Source organism: Eleutherodactylus coqui, chromosome 13 (genome assembly GCF_035609145.1).
Source record: "Eleutherodactylus coqui strain aEleCoq1 chromosome 13, aEleCoq1.hap1, whole genome shotgun sequence".
In the NCBI taxonomy this organism is placed as follows: domain Eukaryota; kingdom Metazoa; phylum Chordata; class Amphibia; order Anura; family Eleutherodactylidae; genus Eleutherodactylus; species Eleutherodactylus coqui.
This window is the reverse complement of record NC_089849.1, coordinates 67,552,305-67,577,103: the sequence shown is the minus strand read 5'-3', so window position 1 is coordinate 67,577,103 and position 24,799 is coordinate 67,552,305. Positions and strand designations below refer to the sequence as shown.

At 43.7% G+C, this 24,799-nt stretch overlaps 1 protein-coding gene across 3 annotated transcripts; it reads left to right on the top strand.

Annotated features, from left to right (window-relative positions):
* Window positions 1–1,105: 1,105 nt before the first annotated feature.
* SPHK1 (sphingosine kinase 1) lies at window positions 1,106–22,129 on the top strand. 3 transcript variants are annotated; one of them, XM_066587505.1, is made up of 6 exons: window positions 1,107–1,210; window positions 1,550–1,683; window positions 11,632–11,778; window positions 16,746–16,840; window positions 16,924–17,039; window positions 21,246–22,129. In XM_066587505.1, exons 2-6 carry the CDS (start codon window positions 1,629–1,631, stop codon window positions 22,084–22,086), a joined length of 1,254 nt encoding a protein of 417 aa, XP_066443602.1. In that variant the 5' UTR covers window positions 1,107–1,210; window positions 1,550–1,628; the 3' UTR covers window positions 22,087–22,129. The 3 variants fall into 3 exon arrangements, with proteins under 3 accessions (XP_066443601.1, XP_066443602.1, XP_066443603.1); XM_066587504.1 differs by having other exon boundaries at window positions 1,106–1,683; XM_066587506.1 differs by lacking the exons at window positions 1,107–1,210; window positions 1,550–1,683 and adding an exon at window positions 2,996–3,060.
* Window positions 22,130–24,799: the final 2,670 nt, after the last annotated feature.

Genomic DNA, 24,799 nt, shown 5'->3' with positions numbered 1-24,799 from the left:
TGTACATCTGCACGGAAAAACCATTACATCTGCAATCTCCCACAAACGGTTTCCCACTGCGGAAATCAGCATGTGGAATCCAATCCACCGGTGGACATGGCTGTACTATTCGCATAGGGAAAGAGCATTTTGTACTCATGATACTATTGGCCATTTCAATGGCTGAGAGCATCGGTGCATGTTTTTTCCATGTGCAAAAAGTACAGTAAAATACGTAAATATGCAACGCCAATTCTGCAAAAAAGCATGCAAATACGCTTACGCTTGTGTGAATCCGCCCTGAGGCCTAATGTCCACTTACACGCACGGATTCCACTGCTGAATCCCGCAGCGGAATATGTGTGTGCCCGCGGCCATGAACATTAAAAGACAGTTTCTTACCTCTACAGATTCAGTGCGGGTCTTCTCCGTGCCGGACGGATCTTTTTTCTTCAGCACGGCGGATGCATCTAGTTGCATGCGCATTGCTATCTTTTTGTTTTTAAATCTCCTGCTTTCCCGCCGATCCGCGGACGGGAAGGCTTCAATTGACTTCAATCCGCAGGAAAATGGAGCATGCTGTGATTTCTTCCCGCGCGTGCGATCCACATGCCATGAAAAAAAAAATCACATCCACATGCTTTTTACTGTCCTGCGGACGCTAATGCGTCCCTATGGGTGCCTTGATTTGCGGATCTCCCATGCGGATTCCACAAATCAAATCCGCCCGTGGACATTGGACCCACGGCTGGTGACACACCGGTGTATTCCAGCCACACTCATCTATGATGATCAGAGTTCAGGTCAGAATTCTGAGACACTCATCCATAAAACGGACGCACAAGTGCAGGCAGAATGTCGCTGCTCCGTATTCCTCTACGTATTTTTCTGTCTTGAACTGGATTGAAAGATTAGAAAAAGGTTTTCTTTAGCAGAAAAAGACAAAACCGATCCCAAATACATGTAAAAAAGCCCTAAATGATCACCCCTGTGCAATGATCTAAAGGCTGCAGAACAGGTGAGTATTTACTGGGCTCAGTAGAGACATGATGGTCTGCAATGTCACCACTAGAGGACAGCAGGGAGCAGAGGGTGCAGGCTGCTACAAACTCAGAGGCACACGGGAGTCAAATGTGAAGTGACAGGTGGAGCAGCAGGCTGGACTCGCTTTCCTCCTCAGTCTTTGCTATACCAGTTCTTCCACTGGCGTCTTCTCCGCACTTTCTATCAGGTCACTAACTCCTAGACGCTTTCTATATACTTGCTACTTATGTCACTGATTCTTTTTCTGTAGTCTTAAATCTTTTCAGGGTCCAAAGATGGGTGAAGCGCACGACTTATCCAATGTCCCAAATGATGTTCTCCTCTGCGACACCTTCTCCCAGGTGCCCGAAGATGGCAGTGCCCTGTCCTTGCTGCTGACCAGAACCCAGCTGTTTCTACAGAGCCTCTCAGAGTCCCCCAGCACCTCTTTCCAACTTTCTGACTGTGTTAGTTGTCGTGCCTTTAGGGGCAAGGACCCCGGAGACATAGGGGGGTACTTTACAGTCATATTTTATCCTCTTCAAAGGACGTTGGGGGCCGCCACTTACAGAACGCGAGTTTCCAGGACATTCCGGACGGAGACAACAAGGGACAGAGAGCAGAACATGAACCTGGCGAAGACCTGGGCACAGAAGATATGCCAACTGTCTGGTGAGCAAGGTAAGTCATTCTCATATAGGGTACAAACCGTGAAGGTGTGAACGTTGTGCCAGCTACAGTATCTAAGCTTTATGGAATACATGAGCCCGTATTGCCAAGTGCCTCTGAGATATATATATATATATGTGTTGTAAGATACAATGTATGTTGGCACAGATACAGTTTCCATTACGAATGAGGTTTATTCCTATCATATTGTATGTCTATTCCGATTTATAGTTGATGACAGTTGGAGTGTGATTGGTTGCTATGGGTAACACTTGTAAACGGGAGGTTTGGTTATCAGTCACAACCGCATGGCTTTGTATGTAGCGTTGTTTCACTTTGAGTCATAGTTATATCAACACAACTAAGGGTAAATACACACGTGGTGAGAATTCTGTGTGAGTTCTATCCGTGCCCAAGAGCTCCCATGAAAAAAGAACCCAGAATGGGTTCGTTCCCATTTTTGGATTTTTTTCATGGATCCATGTGCGTGTAGATACGCATGAGAAATAGATCACAGCATGCTCTACGTCTCTGCTTACCACGCAGCGTGAGCCCTCTACGTTGGTACAGGCACTTTATGAAACGCTGTCCATGCGCAATTCATTGCTTATGGGCGATGATTTCCTACGCAACCTCGCCATGAAACAGAGCGGGGAATTTAAAGAAAAAAAAAAGTCATCCTGTGCATGTCCGCAGCGTTTTATGAATGCATTCATCGGCATGAGTCCTTAACCCTTTCCAATCCAATTTGTATCCTGGTTTTCCTAGGGGGTTTCCTCTTTTTCTGCCGTGATACAACGGCGCTATTTGCTGGCTAAAGCCAGTACTGCATGACGTAACAAGTTGGATAGGCTCCGACAGCAGCGAGGCTGGCAATATACAGTAAGAGAACCCCGACGGACGTCTTCCAACGTCGGAGCTGTACAGCCTTAAATCATAATGTCTTCAGAGGTCAGACAGTGGATTGGAAAGGGTTAATATGTGAGATGGAGACCGCTTTGGTCTTCATTTCACATGGTTTCTGTCCCTGTCAGACTACATTCCCACGGGTGATTGCGATATCGTACGGCGATGCAAATCGTTTTTGAACATAACTTGCGTTCCTCTTGCATGTTAGGATCTCAAGTGTTTCCCATTGACCTCAATATGAAAGGGAGACCAAAGCGGTCCCTGTGTCGTATATTAACCCTTTATAGTTCTACACAATTGTTTTTGAGATGGAGATGGTGCCTGCGCTAGAGGGAGGGGCGCAATGTAAAAAAAAAAAGCTTTACAGGTGAGTACAGAATGTCGCAACTCGACCACAAACAGATCTACCTTACATGGCAGAACAGTAAGACGGATCCAGGGTGATCTGCACTATGGCGCTCCATGTGACACATATGTCAGGTATTCTCCTCTACAAGGCGATAACACCTTCATAATAGAGCATTTAATTACAGGAAAGCCCCATAGAAGTCAGTAGGTGTCTGATTATGGCTCCAATCAACTCTGAGGTTGTACTGACCTGTAATATATCCCAGCGTCTGAGACTTTATAGTTACTGTGTTATTATTGGAGAGTTGATGCTCTTTGCTTGCTTCTCCTGGATGCATGTAAACTTAGTACCATTGTACGTACTGTGATATATTACGTTGTTTGATCTAGTGCCCGTATGAGCGTATGTCATAGTTGTCATACTGCCACTAATGCTTTGTTTGTACACCGTGACCTGCTTCCAGATCACTGCCCTGTATACAGGTAACACACATAGGGTGTGACCCATATCAGGTGGCTGAAACGGACAGGAGTGACAGGTTGGAGCACATTCCATGCACAACCAACATTTTCATTGTAAGCTGTCACAATTTTTGTTGTTAGATTTGTACAGAATCTGATAAAAAAAGAACCTCTCACATAATTACCAGGAATGCAAGCCTCCAACGGCAAAAATACCAATTATAGACACAAGAACTACTAGGGTTCGCAGAAAAGTGTACTGTCTGATACATTAACATATAACTTTTATCAATTTTATTATATTAAAAAAAACTAATTGCACCATAAACCGTCCAACTGCTAGTCTAAAGTTGAAAAAGCGGAGTAACTGCACTGAAAAGAGCAACCCCACACAGGAACCTTTCCCTTTATAAAAAAAAACAGTGAGGGGAATAAAAGAACCTCTGTATGAAAACTGAGGCCTATGGAGGTGCAGTAGAGGGGGAGTCTTATTAAAGGGAATTTTATTGGGAGCCGTGCCTGCAGTTACAAGCGTTGGACACTACACAGAGGTTGGAGCAGAGACTTCTGCTCCTTCCACTTAGACCTCTGTGTTCACCTGCTGACAGCACTGCAATTAATCAGCTGATCGGTAGGGGTCCAGAGTGACAGACCCCAGCCGATTAGCTATTGAGGACCCATCCTGAGGATGGGTCGTCAATAGTATTTTCCACGGAATACCCTTTTAAGGCTCTGTATAACATAAAGCCATAATACAGTTATATGTGTGAGTCCTTCAGAACATGTAACAGGAACTGGTGTCATATATCAACACCGGAAACTAGGGGTTGACTGGGCAGAGCTGGATATACGCCCCTAGCTGCCGATTGGCTCCTAGTCTCTACTGTGTCCTGTCCCATCCCCACTGTCACTTGTGCCGGGTAATAGACCTCTGCTTTGTGCGGCTGTGCTGTCTTCAGCCCTGGACCGCTCCCTCTGGCCGACAGTGTGCCACAGATGCTGTTCTTCCTCCTGGCTGGCAAGTTACTTTCCAGCTGCCAATCGGCTGCTTGTGTTTTGTGGGGGGCTGTCCCATCTTTAGCCCCGGCCCCTCCAGATGGTAGCCCCCCCCCGCCCCTGCCACCGGGGAGAGTGACAGCTGAGTCAGGAGCAGACATGGGGGGCTGGCCGGGGATGGGAGGGAGGAGAGAGACAGCAGGGTCGGTACAGTGGCGCCAGGAGGTAAGATGGGAGCCTGGCCGGGAAAGTGTCAGTCGGGGTGGGCGGGGAGCCCAGCGGGGAGAGTGACAGCGGGATCACGGGCGGAGATGGCATTAGTAGTGAGAGGAGGGCGAGGAGATGTGTGAGCTGTCTGCGGAAAGAGCTGGTACATGTGTCTCTTGGGAGCTGTGCACAGGGCATCAGCCAATCCGCAGCTGTGGGAGTGATTTGCCCATTCCCTGTAACTCAGCCCGGCCAACCCATCTCTTCACCCATACTTCCGGTGGAGACCTATTACACCAGTACCCATGTAACATGCCATGACTTTTCTGCCAGTCAGATTTGCACAGAAAAAAAGCCCATATGTATAAAATCAGATTTAGGCACATGACTACATTTTATAAGGAGCCATTGCAGAGGGTCTTCAGCTCTGTGCTGAAGTAGACATACAAGCTCTGTGGACTCTACTACAGGTTGCTCTGTTGTGTGCATGAGACTCATCATCCTTCACCTTTTGTTGTCCAATCCGCTACTCAAAATTTCCAAAATATCTGAATGTTGCTAAAGGACTCATACAGAGGTCATGGATTTTGCACTGTGGCACCCATAGGCACCCTGTGAACCGCTCTATAGTGCCTCAGTAAGATACTAGAGTCTACCCCTAGATGCATAGAATTCTATGAGCATATTCTCTACTGTCCCTTTGATCTTCTGGTTTCAGGCCTTGGTTGCAGCCCTCCAATATGGCTGCCACACTTTTCTAATATCTAATACACACTCCCCTTTAATTGTACAGCACTGATCATATGGGTAGCCCTGGCCAGTCAGAGAGCATGTATGTTACATTGGTAGTCTAACACTATCGATGCACTATTGGCATTAGGTAGTCTGAAGATTGCATTGGCCATCTTGGATGGTTGAAAACTGCACCCAGCAGATTGGATGGTCAGCCGAGTAACACAACTCAGCCAGAGTTGGTTGATTATGAAGGATTGGGATATTAGATGCTGTATGGAAGAGATGATTGCCAGTCGAGGGTAGCTCTTGCTTGGGGGCCATGGTGCTCCGAAGATTGGCTCATAGCAGGTCCCATTTTGTCTTTGCTGTGGGACCATCTTCACACCCTATGTCCTTTAGCAGTTGGACAAGCTCTTTTGGCATTAGTATAAAACTGGTAAATATTTGCCCCATCTTCGGCGTGTGTACCCAATGTTGAATTTGCCTAAGTAGTTGAAATCCAGTGACTTTAGGTATTGTCCACTGGTTTGTTGGCCAGGCTCTTGATGTCCACTGTTGGGTGGTTGAGAGTAATAGGATCTGAGGGGGCATATCCACATGACCCAATGATCCAGTAAATAGATATAGGTGCTCGAACATTGGGATGTGCAATGGGGCATTAAGGGGCTGTGCCATTTGTCTGAGATCTGTACCCTTTTACCTCCTGCTAAGAGGCTTGGAAGAGATGAAAATAGCCCTTACATTCTAGTTTTTTCTTCTCGCTACGAGGACTTTGTTCTAAACATCTGCCTCTTTTCACCAACACAATGCTGCCTAATAGTAAAGGCATTGTTTTTCCGCAACACTGCTCCTTATTGTAGATATTTTAATTAGTTTTGGGAAATAGTCCAGTTCTGCACCTTGACGAAGCATTCACCTATTTAGGTATTTTGGTCATGTCCCCATATCCTCAATGCAAAAAGAAATTAGTGAAGCTGGGTATATGGAAAAAAAAGATATTAGTAAAACAAGAGCTCTGGGTCCTGAGAGATGGAGATGGGTATGATGGCTTAAAACGCTAAGAGGAAAACTCGTAATGCCTCTTCTGAACCAGGAATCAGAAACTGTGTGACACCTGACCACATATTTGGGTAGTCCCTACCCCACCCCCAGCGATAGACAGCTTGTCTTGGAGAAGCGTGTATGCTGCTAGGCACCATGGTCCGGAATTTGTATTCATGCTCTCTGTATACACGCTTGCTGATTACATCTGTGTGTAAAGATAATTTGGGTGGAAGTGCTTGTTAAGGGCAGATAGGAAGGGCTTCCCAGTCTGCAGGGACTGTGTGGATCATGTGAAGTACCAAGCTGTATGCAACTGATAAGGAAAAGTAACCTCTGTTGAACCCCAAACTTTACGTAACTTTTTCAATGCTGAATACTTTTGTGTACACTTTACCGATCACAGGGGAATGTTACATTTTTTTTGGAACATGACCTGATATATCATACATACAACTCTACTAATTGAGCAAGTATTTAGCCAACAGCCATCTCTTCCCACTTCACCATAAGGGGTTGGCTAAATAGGCTTGGATTTTGGCATGAAATGATAGGATGAGTTGAAATTCAATCTCCAATTCCTGTTACCCTCGGGGGTCAGACTGACCCTACAGCGCACTAGAGGATCCCCTGGTGGGCTTAATGCACTGTAATGATAACGGACACTAAAGGTCTACAAAAGTCAAACTCATTTAGAGGTGACTTTGGAGACTTGCCTGGGTCTATTATGAGTAAATTCATGAAAAAAAAATCTGAATTGGATAATAAGCTGAAGGGGTTAAAAGGGTTCTCCCGAACGTTTACTGTTGATGACCTATCCTCAGGATAGGTCATCAGTAATTGATCGGCTTGGGTCTGTTGCATGGGACCTTTGCCGATCAGCCGTTTCCCAGTACTGCTGTCAGTCTGGACAGCGTGAAAACAGATAGCGCTGTCTGTATTGCATTGGCCCAGTTCGGTATTGCAGATGCAGCTTGCGTGGAATTGGGAGCTGTGCCTGCAGCTCCAAACTGGGCTTGTGCAATATGGACAGTGCTATCTGCTTCCAGCACTGTTTATATTGACAATGGACCTGGAGATAATGAGTAGTGGATAATTGATGACTGATATTGAGAATTGATCATATATATAAAAATGAATGTATGTCTGTGTGTCTGTTTGTCTGTTTGCCCGTTATGCGCTACTACACCATTCATCTGATCGCCATGAAACTTTGGGAAGTTATTGAGTACACTCCTGGGAAGATTATAGGCATAGTACAAATATTCTATGATAGATGGCGCGCGTGTGAGCGTCGTCGACAGTTACGCCCCCCCACGTAGATCGTTTGATTTCCATCATTGCCACTAATTCTCTCACTTCCCGATGTCGTAGCAACATGAAATTTGGCACGGGCATTGATTATGTCATAAATAGGAAAAGCTAATGGGTCCCAACTCGATTGTTCAATTCTAAGCGCAAAAGAATTAACGTCCAAATTTTACGTACGGAATCTAATTCTCTCACTTCCTGATATATATAAATGAATGTATGTCTGTCTGTCCTTTATGCATTACTACACCATTCATCCAGTTGCCATGAGACTTTGGGAAGTTGTTGAGTACACTCCTGGGAAGGTTACTGGCATAGTACAACTATCCTATGATAGGTGGCGCGCGTACGAGCGTCGTCGATAGTTATGCCCCCCAGACAAAGATCGTTTGATTTCCATCTCAAGCACGAAAGCAAAAGGCATTACGAGCAACGGGATGCATGTTCAACTACAAAATGATGCATCCGCCGAACGTTTCGCAAGACAATTGCTGGATATTGAGAATGCTGAGGTAAAATGAAAGCTGTGCTGTGATTGGTTGCTATTTCTTATACTGCTGAGGTAACATGAAAGCTGCGCTGTGATTGGTTGCTATATATTATACCACTGAGGTAACATGAAAGCTGTGCTGTGATTGGTTGCTATATATTATACTGCTGAGGCTACATGAAAGCTGTGCTGTGATTGGTTGCTGCTACTTATACTACTGAGGTTACATGAAAGCTGTGCTGTGATTGGTTGCTGCTACTTATACTACTGAGGTTACATGAATGCTGGGCTGTGATTGGTTGCTATTTTTTTTATATTGCTGAGGCAGAATAAAAGTTGCGCTGTGATTGGTTGTTATTTCTCTTACTGCTGAGGTAACATGAAAGCTGCGCTGCGATTGGTTGTTATATATTATACCACTGAGGTAACATGAAAGCTGCGCTGTGATTGGTTGTTATCTATATATATATAAAAACGAATGTATGTATGTCTGTCTGTCTTCGCAGCAACATGCGACGGGTAGGCTAGTCCAAACTAAAAGTCCTGGAAAATCCCCTTTTAATAACAAAGTACAATACAATTAAATATGGACATTTCCAAAACAATACAGAATATGTTGGGGCTATACAAATAAAGATTATTATTATTATTACATGTACCTGTTCTGTATAGATGGAAGGTGGGACAGAGGATCCCCAATTCAGCACCGGTTTACCCAAAAGTAGATGTCAGATTGCAGTCTGCTGGTCACCATAAACATGTGACTGTGGGTGTATTCTGCAGTAATTGTAAAGGGGTGGCTCGTTACCAGTGTTTCTTTAACATCCTGTTGTCCTGTTATGAAGTCACTCTTAAAAATGTTTTAAGCTGCTTTCACACGACCGTGAAAATCACAGGAGCCCTGTGCGATGCGAGACGCACACACCTTGCACGAATATGAACCCTATTCTTTTGAACGGGGTCATATACATGAGCAGTTTTAATTATTTTTTTTCCATCTTCTTTCCCGCATTGAAAAAAAAAAATCGCGGCATGTCCTTTCTTTCTGCGTTCCATCAGATCGCCTCGCCAATCGTCTTCAATGTGAGAGGAAAAAGAATCACTCATGTAAATGAGTCCATTCAAAAGAACAGAATTTATATTTGTGCTGCTCTCAGTGATGGGTACAAAAAGACGGTCAGAGAATCTTTAGCATCAAAGCATGATTTATAGAATAGGTCATTTTCGGATGGCTAAAGGCCCATTTACACTGAAAGATGATCACTCAAACGACAGTTTGAATGACAGTTTTGTAGGCAATTAGCTACTTAAGAGTTAAATGCAGGCAGAGCGGGACACCGCTGATAACTCCGAGAACAGCAGCTGTTTTGTATATGCAAACAGCTGCTTTGTTCTCGGAGCTGTCAGCTGGTGTACCGCTGAGCTGCAGGAGCTGCCTTGTTCTCGGACTATCGCTGAGAGCTCCATGCGGGATACCAGCTGAAAGAATGCTATCAGCTGGTATCCTGCTGAGAACTCAGCGTGCGGCGCTGATAAAGCTCATCGCTGACTTTTAGCTTACTAAAAGTGAATGATGAACGAATAGTGCACAAACAGTGCACGATGGCTGCCCGTTTAGACACATTATTGCTCAAAATATGGCTTTTGAGGGAATTTTGAGTGATAATCGTTGTGTCTAAATGGGCCTTAATTCCCTTTAAAAGTATTATCAACTACCAAGACGAGCTTTAAACAACGGCAGCAGTTGGGTCTTCGGACCAATTACTTAATTGGGTTTAGTCACAGAGACCTTTTGTCATGTGAAAGCTGCCATATTAATTAATGCATAATTTGTATGCGACAGCCTCAAGCGCATTCGTTGGTAAGATAGAGTAAAGTTGGGCATTGGCGGCTGATGTTAGATTGGTTCTCAGGAGGAATCAATGTTAATAATTACCTTGTTTCCATTAACAAAGACGTTCCCAGCGTTCATTTTTCCTCAAGTAGTTTGAGAAAACACAAGATGTTTGCATCAGGTTTATTTGAGTGTTTCCAAATATTTGATGTGCCTGCGAAGAGAAGACGCTGATGTTTTATTTACTAAGTGTTGCTGGTCCTCCGTGGCACAACCTCATCTCATTTACGTACAAACACCGTTGCACTGCTCACTTCCGCCTATTTGTATGTTTGCCAGCTAGTAGTTTTATATACTACTTTTAATGTAGCTGCCAACTTTGTGGGTCTTAGACATGTCCTAGAGACAGAAGATGGCAGCAGTAGATGTTCAACGTTACTTTGGCGAATTGATGTCAGGCCATAAAATATAGTGACCTGAGAATGGGGCATGATCCTCTCATCTTCCACTTGTTTGCTGCCTCATTGCCTGTTAACACTAGGCAATCAATAGTTGATTGGCTCGGGTCACGGGACTGGGCACCTGCTGTCGTTGCCGCTACATACAGGGGTACGGACGATGCAGCTACTGCTCTGACCCTTGTGTAGTGGCCAACGCTAGCTGATATAACAGCTTTACACAATCGAGACATTATTTCTACAGTTGCATTCGGAAATTTCTTCCAGACATTGTTGCAGAAGTTCCCATAAATGTGCTGCACTTGTAGGTCACTTTGTTTTCCCCCTTCTGTTCAGTTCATCCCAAACAAGCTTAATGGAGTTTAAGTCTAGAGACCTTACAGGCCTTTCCATTCTTTGAAGCCTACTGGCTTCTTCTTGTCATCCTTATCTCGCTTACCTGTGTGAATCTAAGCTATTGGGCTGATATCGCACTTGCCAATGTGCGTTTTTCACGCCGATGCAAGGCGTTCTTCATTCAAAAATGCCTTGCGTCGTTTCTGTGAAATTGCGATCCTTGGGCAATGGGAAACATCATATCACATGCACGTGGTGTGGCATGCAAGTACCATGCGATGTCTTTTAAGGTCCCATTGAAAACAATGGGTGAGGCGTTCCGAGGGAATGTAAAAAAAATAGAACATGCTGCGATTTTATCGCTGTGAGGGAAAGAATCGCTCATGTGAATAAGTCCATTCAAAAGAATGGATTACATATTTGTGCGTCTCGCAACACACAGAACTCATGCAAGATTCTTGCCCGTGTGACTATAGCCTATCTAAGTAGTTTTAGCCTAGAAGTATGTTTTGGATCATTTGGATAGTGGTCAGCCACTATACAGGTGAGAGCTAACTGCTTCCGCTCAGTACCCTTGTATGAAGCGGCAGTGACAGTGGGTGTCCCCGATCAGAAGACCTCAGCCGATCAACTATTGATGACCTAAGCTGAGGATAGGTCATCAATAATATTTCCCTACAACACCCCTTGTAAGTGCTATGAATAATGTCTCCCTTCGGGAATTCCTGGTGGGCTAAGCTTCCTCATAGAAGATCTCGGTGCAATTATAGGGAAGCTGGAGGTGATAATTCTGTATGTGTATATAATAATCATATATGTACTTTAAAACACAGGTCAACCGCGCCCCTTGCCCTCTCCAGCTCGCTATTTGGTGCTGCTCAATCCCTTTGGAGGAACTGGAAAAGCACTGACTCTCTTTGAGACCCATGTAATCCCCATGTTAACAGAGGCCAATGCCCACTTCACTCTGCTGGTGACAGGTAAGGTGCCTACAGGGCTGTGGTGGCTGACTCGTAAATTAATTCAACATATCTTTGACCTTGACTTAGAACTGGGAGAAAGTCCCTGGGGTTATTTTTTGCTACAGTTCGATTATTTGGTAGGGGTGTAATGACCAGGTGCTGTATATTTTTACAGGCCCTGACAGGACGGTCATCAATGAAGTTGACTAACATAGTATTTCCACTTGGTCTGCATGGCCAAATGAGTAAAACATCCAAAACCATGGAAGTCCATATAGCCAAGTGGCAATAATTGACAAATTGGCAAGAAGGAAAGAATGGGCACTACAGATATACCAAGACTAATTGCAAGTGGGGGTACATAAGAATAATGTGTTAGACTCAAAGAGAAAGGGACACCTATTAGTAATGCACACCCGATATAAAAATATCCAAAAACTTTATTTGTGTACAAGGGGACAGCATGGGTAGCTTCATCAGGGGTTGTACCATACACAAAAAATTACAGGTGAGATCCGGTGAGACTTTACCAAGAGATTTTGAATACTATACAAATGTGCAATTTCTTCCCTGATGAAGCTACCCTTGCTGTAGTGAAACGTATAGGAATCCTTTTTTTTTTTTTTTTTTTTTTTTCTTTCTTTCTCCAGACATTGTCCTATGGATTGATATATTTTTTGTTACGCACCTCTTTTATGTGTTCGCCGTCTTTATTTTAAATACAATGCTACATTCGTTTTTCTTTGTATTCCTTTTGGAAATTTTTATATTTCATTAGTCATATATATCCCCTTTCTCTTTGAGTGCTATTACAAGAAATGACAAATGGGCACTAAGGAGACACTAAATGAAAAAGTACTTAAGAGGCAATAAAGGCATTAAAACTTGAAGCTCCGGAATTCTCTGGTACTTTTCCACACGGGGAAAAAGTGATGGAAAACTTGTATAAGTCAGCCACTTCTACAACTTTAAACAAACTTGTGTAATTAATTGGCACGAGTTCCTTAACATAACATCTTTTTTCAAGGGGTTTCCCAATGCTAAAAAAAAACGGGGAATCGCTGCTGAAGACCTAGAAAATGTTGTTCCTGTATGTAGATTAATGTAAGTGTCTTCTGGTGGGGATATTGAAAAACATCAAAATAAGTCATTGTAGAGCTAGGGCACGAAACTGAAAAGCAGCTTCTAGACTCCCCATGTATCGTATGGTGCTCAAAGGTGATGACAGCGTCCCTTTAACATAAGAGTCTAAAAGGAAATGTGGCCCATTTATTCTAGCCTATAAACCAATTGTATCTATAGGCGGGAGATATGAAGACAAGTATCTACATATCTGTCTTTTGACATTCCCTGCATTACCCTGAAATCAATATTTTCAGTGGGCTCGTGTGGCGCAGTGTGTTAAGGCAGCAGTATGTTCACGACCTGCAGGTTGCGAGTTCAATCCCCACATGGTTCAGGTAGCCGGCTCAAAGTTGACTCGGCCATCCATCTTTCCGAGGTTGGGGAGAGTAATAAATAAATTACCTGAAAGAGCTGTGGAATGAGTTGGCCCTTTCCTTCTCCTATAGGTAAATTGTCCAACTGGTTTGGGCTCTTTCCAACTTTATCCTGTGATTTGAACCTAGGACTCCAGCAGTGAAAGCCAAACTCATAGAAAAACACATAAGTTTTTTTTTTTTTTCTTTTTTTCTTCTTGCTAAAAATCTGGTTGGGGGAAAAACGGCTCTATTTTATCACGACGAGCAACACTAGTCCTGGGTGGTGGCCACCTACAGATCTACTATTGATGACCTATCCTGAGGATAACCCCCCTACAATGGCAAATTACATTTAGGCCTCAATTTTACTGCTGGAGGCCTAGATAAATGGCAACACTATAAACACTGATAAGAGTCTTATCTGCCACTTGCAGGTCCCTCGGAGTAGGGGCGAATACTTATAACTTGCTGGACACAGTATTAGGGTAGCCATACACATTAGATATGCAGCGCTGTGCAAAAGTTTTAGGCAGGTGTGGAAAAATGCTGCAAAGAAAGAATGCTGTCACAAATAAAAGTGTTAATAGTATATTTGTGTTATTTAACAAAATACAGAATGTGAATGAACAAGAGAGAAATCTAAAATCAGTATTTGGTGTGATCGCCCATTGCCTTCAAAACGGCATTAGTTCTTCTGGGTACACTTGCACAAAGTCAGGGATTTTGTAGGATTCTAGTCCGGTGTATGATTAACCAATTACACTAAACAGGTGAGAATGATCATCCTTTTCAGGTGTAGGTTGAAACAGACATTAACTGAAATAGAAAGAGCTATGTAGGAGGCTTAAAACTGAGCAGCAGCCTAATTCTGCTGCAACGGTGATGTTGTGGAAGACAGTTTCATGTCACAGGTCATACACCATAGCAAGACGGAGCACAGCAATGACACAAAAAGTAGTTCTACTGTATCAGTAAGGTCTCTCCAAGCAGGTATTCCTGTGTACACTCCAGAAGAGGCTCCCTCACCTGTCCAGGGTCCTAGAACAGTGGTGTAGTCTACCCCCTCTAGTAGGGGAACTCTGCTTAATATAGCAATGGACGTTAGACATTTCACTTCACTTGATGATGTATTTGATTATATGAATCAACCCTATAAACTTGGGTGTGACCTGATGGAGGAGGACAGCTGAGTGATTCACAGATGAAGATGAAGTTGCTGAATATCTATGACTTTCTTTGGACAAATCTCAGGACTTTGGAATTCTAGACGAATCACATCAATGACCTTTGTGAGCCGCTTTATATGTTCCATCAGCCTAAAATGCCAGTAGCCCAAAAAAGTGTACTTTATCCCCTTCCCTCCCCATGACGTAAGGGTATGTCATGGGAGCAGGGTACTTCCCGCAAAATGACGTACCTTTACGTCGTACGTTATAGAGATAGCATGAGATCATGACAGATCTCGCAGTATCCGGCAGCGGGAGACGGCTGTCACTGATAGCCGGCCTCCCGCTGTTAACACCTTCCCTGCTGCGATCTAAGTAGATTGCGGCAGGGAAAGGGTTCACAGAGGGAGTGCGCTCTCTGACTTCAGCCGGCTCTCGCGATGTTATCGCAGAGACCCCGGCTGGTTGTCATGGCAACAGGACGCCAGCTACCGGCGTCCTGTATTGCCATTGCCTATGATCGCTGTAATAAACGATAAGGCATAGCAGGAGAGAAGTCCTGCAATGCCTTATCATAGCGATCATTGGTATGGTGTAAGTCACTCAGAGGGGCACAAATGATGTAAAAAAATTAAAAGTGTAAAAAACACCCTTTTTAATGCTTTTTCTCATATTAACCTAAAAAAACCCCAAAGAAACGCATATTTGGTATTGTCGGGTCCGTAAAGACACATACAATAAATCAAACATGCTTTTTATTCTGCACAGCAAAAAGCGTAAAAAAAAACCTGCTAAAAAACTGAGGCAAAATGCAAATTTTTAGCATTTTGCCTCCCAAAAAACGCAAGAAAAGTTACCATTTTGGGGTACATACTTTTTTTTTAATAATAAAAACTATAGCTCGTCTCGCAAAAAATAAGCCCTAACAGAGCTCAGTCCATGGAAAAATAAAAAAGTTATAGGACTTTGAATGCAGTGATTTAGGGAAAAAAAAGATTTCCAAAAAAAGGGTTTTTATTATTACAGAAAAGTGGAAAAACCTAAAAAAAAGTAAGAAGTTTGGTATCGCTGTAATCGTACCCGCCCACAGAAAAAAATGTATTGTCATAATTAACACTTTAAAAAATCTCTACAATCATTAAAAAAAATAATAAAAGTTTTACAATGCAGTTTATGTACCCAAAAATGGCTCCGATAAAAACTAGAGATGAGCGAGCGTACTCGTTTCGGGTGTTTTTGCACTCGAGCACCGCTTTTTCCGAGTAACTGACTACTCGGACGAAAGGATTCGGGGGGCGGCGTGGTGGAGCGGGGGGTAGCAGTGGGGAACAGGGGGGAGCGCTCACCCCCCGGCGCCCCCCGAATCTTTTCATCCGAGTAGTCAGTTACTCGGAAAAAGCGGTGCTCGAGTGCAAAAACACCCGAAACGAGTACGCTTGCTCATCTCTAATAAAAACTACAGTTCGCCACGCAAAAAACAAGCCCTTATACGGCTGCGTTGACGGAAAAATAAAAACATTATGGCTTTTGAAAAATGGAGATGAAAATCTACCAAAAATTGTTTGGTCCTCAACGCCAAAATAGGCCATGTCCTTAAGGGGTTAAGGACGTACAAGGCTTCCATACTTTTAGGCCTCATGTCCACGGGGAAAATCAGATCCGCTGCAGATTCTCCATGGAGAATCTGCAGCGGGTCCCTCCTGCCCCGCGGACATGAGCGCTGAAAATAGGAATTTATAAGAATTTACCTATCCGTAGCAGGCGGGGAAGCTCTGCTCTTCCTCACGGCCGGATCTTCTTTTTCGGCCGGCGGATGAATTCCTCACGCCGGCGGCACGTCGTCGACGTGCCGCGCGCATGCGCCGGGCACATCCGCCGAGCCGAAGCAAGGGAGATGCGGCCGTGAGGAAGAGAAGACCTTCCCGGCCCGCTGCGGGTGAGTAAATTCTTTTAAATTCCTATTTTAGATCTCCCGCGGATCCGGACGGCTTCCATAGGCTTCAATAGAAGCCCGCGGGAGCCGTCCCCGCGGGAGACCCGCATGAAAATGGAGCATGGTCCAGATTTTTTCATGCTCCATTTTTTTTAAAATCACTTTTATTGACGATCCGCGGGTATTTATCTACCCGCCGCGGGTGGTCAATGCATCCCTATGGGGTGCGGATCCGCGCGCGGGAGAAGAGTTAAAATCCGCTGCGGATTTTAATTCTTATTTTCCCCGTGGACATGAGGCCTTACAGTGTACCTTTTCCCCCTTTCTTCTAGCTGCCAGGATGCCTCTTATGTACCAGGTCTAGAACTGAAATAACATATATATTTGTATCCCCTAAACCCACAGAGAGACCCAATCAGGCACGTGAGCTGGTGCAGGAGCAGGATCTGTCCACTTGGGATGCCATAGTAGTGATGTCTGGGGATGGACTGATGTTTGAGGTAATCGGCTAAAAACGTGCTTCTCTGTTAATTACTTTTACCGTTTCCAAATTCCCCCACCTAAATAATTGTTTTGGTTGTAGGTGATTAATGGGTTAATGGAGCGACCGGATTGGGCGACTGCCATTAAGAAACCAGTCTCTATCCTGCCAGGTGGTTCAGGGAATGCACTGGCTGCTTCTATCAATCATTACTCTGGGTAAGGCTCATGAGAAGAATTGTAAAGGCGTTGTCTGGTTTGGAGAACCCGGGTGGTCAACTAATCCAGTGATGCCTCAGTGTTTGATGTTTTTGTCAACAGAGGTTCAAAGAATTATGGGGCACCCAGTGGAGTCAATAGGTATGTTATCAGGGGCATTTTGAGTAAAATGAAATAAATTTGCAGTAGGTTTATATGGTTGTCCAGCGCCGGAGGACACCATGCCTGAATCGCCGTGCTTCTGTGGACCTATGGTCGTACCACACACTGTAGAGCAGAAAGGCAAGTGGCATGTATTGGTATGTGCTCCTCACAGGGGTAAAATGGCTGCCAATACCCAACACTAAAGCGTACATCAATGGTCACCAACCTGTGGGTCCTCAAGTGCTAACCAACCACAACTCCCATCCTGTGGCAGACAGTCAATGCTTGGTGACGGACGGCCAGAAGAGGTCTCCGGCGCACTCCTCCTCCATTCACTGAATGGCTATCGCCCCTTTGTGAAAGTACAGGTACGGCATTTGTCCCGTGTAAAGCCAGGGCCCCGGTATGGCCACACCTTCTGCATTATAGTTTAAGGCCCTAGTTACTTGAGAGAACTCTGATACACTAAAGGTCCATTTACACGCAAAGATACACTAAAGGTCCATTTACACGCAAAGATGATCGCTCAAAATTCGTCAGAAACGGACAGTTTTGAGCGATCATTTTGCATTAGCTACTAATAGCCTAGCTTCATTTGCATGTATTTAGTGAACAGTCAGTGGTCTATTCTCTAAATACATCACTATTCTCCTGCGGGCAGCAGCTGGAATATAATGCTATCAGCGCTGCCCACGGAAAACTCAGCATGCGGTCCCTGTTATCAGGGACTACTGATTTTATGCTGAGCTGAACTCGGCGCTAAACGAAGAGTGCACGATGGGCACACATTTACATGCAATGGCTATCGCTCAAAAGCCGTCATTTGCATGAATCTTGAGCGATAATCGTCGCGTGTAAATCGGCCTTTAAGGATGTCCCACAAATTACACATTACATTTCTCTGTTGAATCAGGCAAATCTTATCATTACGATTTCAAATAATAATAATAAAAAAAAATGATAACCCTGTTCAGCAGCTTTTCTTCCCAGCAGCTATCGACCAGTGGACCACCGAAGAATACGTAAGAGCTGGACAAGCTCTTTAAGGCTGCAGCTTTTTTTTCTAACTTTTCCCTGTAATATTATGGATAGCCTGCATTCTTTATTCCCCCAATACCACAGGGAAGATGAGTTGATGTTCAATCTACTTTCTGAGAGAAAACAGATACAAAATAGGAATTTAAAGGTTCGGCCTTCTCAACATCATTCTTAACAAATTCACCATTTTCACCTTGTAATTATCCAATAGCATCTTTGACTTTTCTTTTGCTTTTGACATACCCCGAAAATCCTGTTTTATTGCTTTTTGCCTCTGTTGCAAGCCTCAATTCATTATTAGCTCTAGCTATTCTGACGCTTGCCCTACAGTTTCTGCAGACCCCATTATATTCTTCTTTAGGTATGCCCCCCTCTTTCATGCAACATTCTGAAGAGTTACTTCTGCTGTGTCAAGGAAATGCTCATCTTCCTATAATAAGTCTCAATGTAGCTATTTTTGCTGAAGACTTTGCACCTTTTCCTCCAGTAGAGAGACAAGCTTGCATTTCTGGCAGGTGAAGTTTGGCTTTTCCTCTGGTAGGTCTGTAAACATATAGCAGACGTTGCAGGTCACCATATGGCTCCTCTCCCCTTTCATGTTGCAAAGTGAAAGTGAACATCAACTAACTTCCAAAAGAGTCAAGAATCCTTGTAATGATATTTAACCTATAAGATGTTATTGGTGCACAGCTAGACCCGTCCCACTTACAGCAACTCTTAACTCTTCCCAGAATGCATTGGAAATATGCAAATTATCTTCCTGGTGCTCCAATCTCTTTAAATGATTGCCATGAATGAAGGACGGACTCCCCTCTAATAACTCAGAATTTAAAAATGGGTTTTCTAAGTCAGACAGCCCCTTTTATCTATGATTGGTGGACAGCTCAGGTCTATGGAGAAGGTTTACAACAGTTTTCTGTTGTATGCTATATTTAAATGAGCCTACCCCAAGAAGGGATATGGTTTGTTATCGCATCAGGTACACTCTTCCATATCCTCTATTTTGATATGGACAAAACCTGTTTGTGTGAAATCGTCCAAAGGCTGCTTTCACACGGCCGAGAAAATCGTGCAAGATTTGTGCAGTGCGAGGCGCACGAATATGAACCCCATTCTTTTGAGCTTTTTTTTTTCCCTCGCCCACACCTGTGAAGTTAGCCTAAAGGGGTTGTAAATGAGATGGGGATGCAATACCATTCACTACCCCTGGGCAGGTGTGGCGCTGGTTATGGTAGAAGTTGGCCATGTTTTTCTTTCCATTATAGTGTTATGCATTACTTACACTAGCATCTTCAATAAGTGGCCGTTAGTAGTTTGATGTAGAACACTTTTACGCAAGTATGAAAATCAGCAAAGCATTTGGTGTCCTCCATAATCATATTCCTTTTGAACGACAACAAAGAATATACGGTCTTCTCAGCTTTCTAGGACCATTCAATGTGGTGCCAGACGAAGAATGCATCTCCCTTTGTGACTCTTCCTAACAACGCCAATCTCAATCCCCAGGGAGATCCTAAGGAGGTGGATAGCAGATGGGACAAACTGAAGCTTTAACACATAGCAGTTTGTGAACTCCTCACCTTACCACTATGCTGATTATGGATGAAAACAGACACATGGGAGGTGGTTATACATATATAGCCATATATCATAAGAAGGGTTCATGATACTGATGGAGATCATTTATCATGTGTTCAGGTGCTAATAAGGCCTGCAGCCCATTATATCTTGTGTATATACTGCAAACATACTCCACAGCGTTGTGCAGAGATGGTCACCATTCAAAGGGGCTTACACTTGTATTACACATTAGGCTCAATTTCATAGAAAGTCTCTCTACCAGTAGGTTTTCTGAGTGTCGGAGGAAATCCACATGATCATGGGGAGAACATACAAACCCCATGTATATGTAGGCCGTGGGCAGATTTGAACCCAGGATCCCACAGCAATAGTGGTAAGGCAATAGTGGTAATTTTTCTGGAGCGATTATTGAAATAATCGAGTTGGGAGTGACTGACCTGATTTTATAATATAATTGTGACTCTGAACTCCTGATTCGGACTTCCATTAATAGGAGTAAAAATGGGTTTCTCTAATTCGGTCTTTAGTGGAGGTGGCCCAATGGTTAGCACTGCAATGTTGGGGCCCAAGGTTCTAATCTTTATCAATGGCCGATTCAAACCTAGAACTCTTGTCCTTTCTGCTCAAAGCAGAAAACCAATATTTGGGCTTTTTTTTTTTTTTTTTTTTAAAGATAAAAATCTGCTTGTTTTTTATTGCCCGGCCGATCCCAATGAGCAACACTAGTGGTAACCACTGCGCCATCGCTTTTTGCCTTTCCTACACCTTAGGCCATTTCGGATCCCAGTTAATTTCTCTTTTTGGAAATGGTTGTTCCATACTTCTCACTGAGCTAGAGATATTATTTTTTTTTTTTAAGCAAAGGGAACAAAACATCTGCAGTGTGATAACTGTAGATGATGCTTGACAGTAATCTGGATCAACATTACGGGAGAGGTTGAATTGGTAGTGATTGTAGCTAGCTCTAATTGCAACTGTTTAACTCAAAGAGGTGGGGCCCCCTTCTGGAACATGATTCCAGGTTGCCCGAATCCTATTGAAGGCTCTCAGGATTGCAGTCCATTAAGCTGTGCCTGTGGCAGGGCTTAATAGACAGACATTGAAATGCACAATATACAGCTATGTCAACAGAAAAATAGAACTGGGATAAACAGTTATAGTGGCCTCCCAACTCTCCTTTGACAGATCATCGTGTGGCCGGGGGGGGGGGGGGGGGAGGTGTATGGGCCTCTTTAAATAAGGAGATCAGTGGACAGGCATCGTAGTGTCCAACATTGATTATTGCTTTGTCCTGCATCATATTATACTAGAAGTCATGGAATCCAATGACTAGTCTTTGTTATAAGTGGCTATTACTTTATGGACTAACATTTGCCAACCGTCGTACTTCCTTTTACAGACTTTAAATATTACCGTACAGGTTCATTTTCTTTTGTTTTTCAGACACCAGCAAGTAAAGGGAACCAAGCTCCTGACCAATTGTGCTTTCATACTGTGTAAGGGTCATCCGGCTCCCCTGGACATTGTCTCTCTAACCACCTCATCTCAGCAGAGGATCTTCTCCTTCCTTAGTTTGGCATGGGGCTTTGTTTCAGATGTTGACATAGAAAGTGAGAAGTATAGGTTTATGGGTTATGCGCGTTTCTCTATCGGTACCTTTATTCGTCTAACTGCGCTTCGATCGTACAGAGGACGCATTTCATACCTCCCAGCCATCTCAGCATCCGAGAACAAGGACACCACCTCTAACATTCCTGGCTCTCCTAATTCTGTAAATAGTTCATCATCAGACAATATAAAGCCACAAGTCTTGGAAGACTCCTTATTGGTACCACTGGACCAACCTGTTCCAAGTCACTGGCATACAGTGGAAGACCAATTTGTTCTTGTCCTTGCTCTATGCCAGTCTCATCTAGGAGCTGAACACTTCACAGCTCCTATGGTTGAAGGTCCCGGAGAAGGTAATATTCATTTGTTCTATGCCACCTCCAGAATCTCACGGATTTCTCTTATTAAATTATTCATAGCAATGGAGAAAGGAACTCATCTAGATGAAGAGATCCCTCACCTGACCCATGTTCCCGTGGTGGCATTTAGGATAGAGCCATCTGAAAGCACTGGTATTATGACGGTGGATGGAGAGGTCATTCAGTGTAGTCCAATACAAGGTCAAATTCATCAGGGCTTGGGGCGTGTAATATCAATGGGACAAGGTAACTCGTATGATACACCAACTGTAACAAAAACAGTCTTTACCAATAACAGCAGAGACGTGCAGCCTTAAATGTAGCCCTTATTTTTTTACTAAATAAAACCAGATCCTGATACATATTGTTTTTATGAATTTTTTTTAAATTCTATGTTCTGTACATAATTATAGGGGCAGACATCCTGCCTGAGCCTTCAGTAATATCCTTTACAGCAACCACATGGCGCATAGGAACTTTTTAGTCTGGAGATGATCCATTAACTACGGGAGAGTAATGTGGTCATGCTTTGTGACCGCTGGGAAAGTCCACTTGGCAGGAAGGGGGATGAAGCAAGTTGTGACCATCACCTATTGCAAACGGTGGCTCCCATGTTTACATAGTATGGAGACCTGGAAGGTAAAAAGGGTCTCAAAATTATAAAAGGGAGCATTGTCTTTAATGGGTCAAATCAAGCTTTAAATTATAAAGCACCGTAAATATACGGCACTTGGTCCTTGGCTTTAAACCTGGGAGATAGTAAAAAAAAAAAATAGTGCAATCTAGCAGGAAGAGATCAGGTGCTCGGTTATCAGAGACAGCCAAGGATTCAGAGAAGCCGGAAGCGGTTTCTAACCATTTCTGCCACCTTCTTTGCAGACTACATAACAGCCAATGAGCACAATGTATAGAATAGGGGAAATGGCAGTGCCGTTTCCTCTATGGGACCCAGTAATCACGTGATCGTTGGCAACCTTCAGCATGGCAGAGCTGCAGGGTCTTAGCAGACCCAACCCAGCGCTGCCTGTGACGACTGTCCTAGGTGGATGTTCTCCCCTGAAACTGGGGCTCCCATGGATGATGTCTCACAGTGGAGATCTGTGAAAAAAAGGGGGGGGGGGGAAATTTGTCTCCCCGGAGGTCTTATGATGTCATGGGTGGTATGTTAAAAAGTAAAAAAAACCACCCACCCCCACACACACAAGTTTAAAGGGTCGCAATATCAGCCTTGTAATCTAAGACTATACGAAACTATGAATTAAACAAAATTGGAAACCCATTCTTGTATTTTTTTAGAATTTTTTTTTTTTACTTTTTGTACACATTACCCCTAATAAAATATTCCTATATGTCACAAAAATAATTTTGCCAGTTCTGATGACACATTTCCATTCTGAACAGAAGCATCTATAGAAGGATTGCGATAACACATAGGGAAGGGTTCACAATGCCACCCACAAACCCGGGAAATTATACAGAGGACGAATTAAGACTCTTCTGACACTTAGAATAGCTGTGAGTAGGTGGTAATTTGTACTTGGAGACACAGAGAGCCGCTCTGGTCTACTTCAACTTGTGGACTTTTAAATGGCAACTTTAGCACATCTGTAGTACCTGAACCCCTCGAGGACGTGGCCTAGTTTGGTACTTGCCAATTTATATTGTTTTACTATTTCTCCATTTTTAAAAGCCGGGACTTTTTTTAATCCTTCGTTTCAGTAGCATGCGGGGATTTGTTTTTGCAGGGCAAGTTGTATTATACTGCCATCAGTTTGGGGTGCATATAATACACTAACTTATTTGTGGGCGGAAAACAGCAATTCTGCCTTTTTTTGTGGAGGTTCTATTACAACTTTATGGGGAATAACTAGCTGATTGATGCAGTCTTCACTGCTGCGACCCCTGCTGATCTCAAAAGCAGAGCTGTAGTGTCCTTCCTCATTGTCGTGGAGGTGTTACTTCACTGCCTGCAGTGAAGAGGAGACTGAATGAAGCACTTGTCACGCAAGTGCGTGGATGCTCCATTCACTTTGATAGGGACTTTGGCGATGCTAGTGCAGCAGGTATTTGTCAGTCAATCACATTAAAATTAATGAACTGCTGACCGTGCATGCTCTGCCACCTGCACTTCATTCATTCGAGACCCCAACCGATCAGCTGAGCGGGCGCATGTTGTCAGCGCCGTAAATACACAGAGTTCGGAGCTAAAGCAGTGAAAGACTCCACGCTGACCGGCCCTTGTAACTGCAGCCATAGCCCTCATTAAAATCAACACAAGCTCTGCCTGCAGTTACAAGTGCTGGCCACTACACAGAGGTCGTCGAGGAGGCTTCTGCTGCTTCAGCTCCAACCTCTGTTATTGCGCCCGCTCAGCTGATCAACTATTGATGACCTATGCTGAAGATAGGTCATCGGTAGTATTCTCCCTGGCAAGCCCCTTTAAATACTGCTGAACCTGGTCTGCCAACTAGCCCTGAAGCTGTCCTATACTGCTGCACTGTGTGGATAGGATAACTTTCAGGCACCAGAAGAAGCCACAGAGCGGTACTAGCCGGCTGTAGTGTCTGCTGGCCCTGCAGAAACCTTATCTGGGCTTCACATGGTTTAAGAAAAAAAAAATTTTTTTTTAATGAGTTTCTGCTATATTGAACAGTTAGTGAGGACGATGACATTGTACTAGGAAACACAGGGGAAAGAGGCGCATACATACATACATATGCAAACAACTGATTTGTATTACAGCAACACTTGCTGAAAAATTTCTACTACTCTTGCAAATATTAAAAACCTAAATTTATCTAATCTTGACATAAAACGGTGAGCTGAGGCCCATCCGTGCATGCTACCTGATGGAACAGCTTTATACCACTTCAGGCCAGAAGCCAAGGAGTGAGGAATAAGAGCGTATAAAAACCAAATCATTATATAAATTCTTTTAAAATAGAAAATTAGATTTGGAGGGGGAAAAAACACTGAAAATGGAAGATGGGAACACACCTGTAATCTTTTAGGACCAGACCAATTAGGACT

What these genes read in the sequence shown, in the direction of transcription:
- SPHK1 (XM_066587504.1), top strand. Translation starts at nt 1,299, where the DNA reads ATGGGTGAAGCGCACGACTTATCCAATGTCCCAAATGATGTTCTCCTC. An exon ending in CTTCACTCTGCTGGTGACAG is followed by an intron (nt 11,779 to 16,745) that starts GTAAGGTGCCTA and finishes CTAAACCCACAG; the next exon opens with AGAGACCCAATCAGGCACGT. An exon ending in GGGATGGACTGATGTTTGAG is followed by an intron (nt 16,841 to 16,923) that starts GTAATCGGCTAA and finishes TTTTGGTTGTAG; the next exon opens with GTGATTAATGGGTTAATGGA.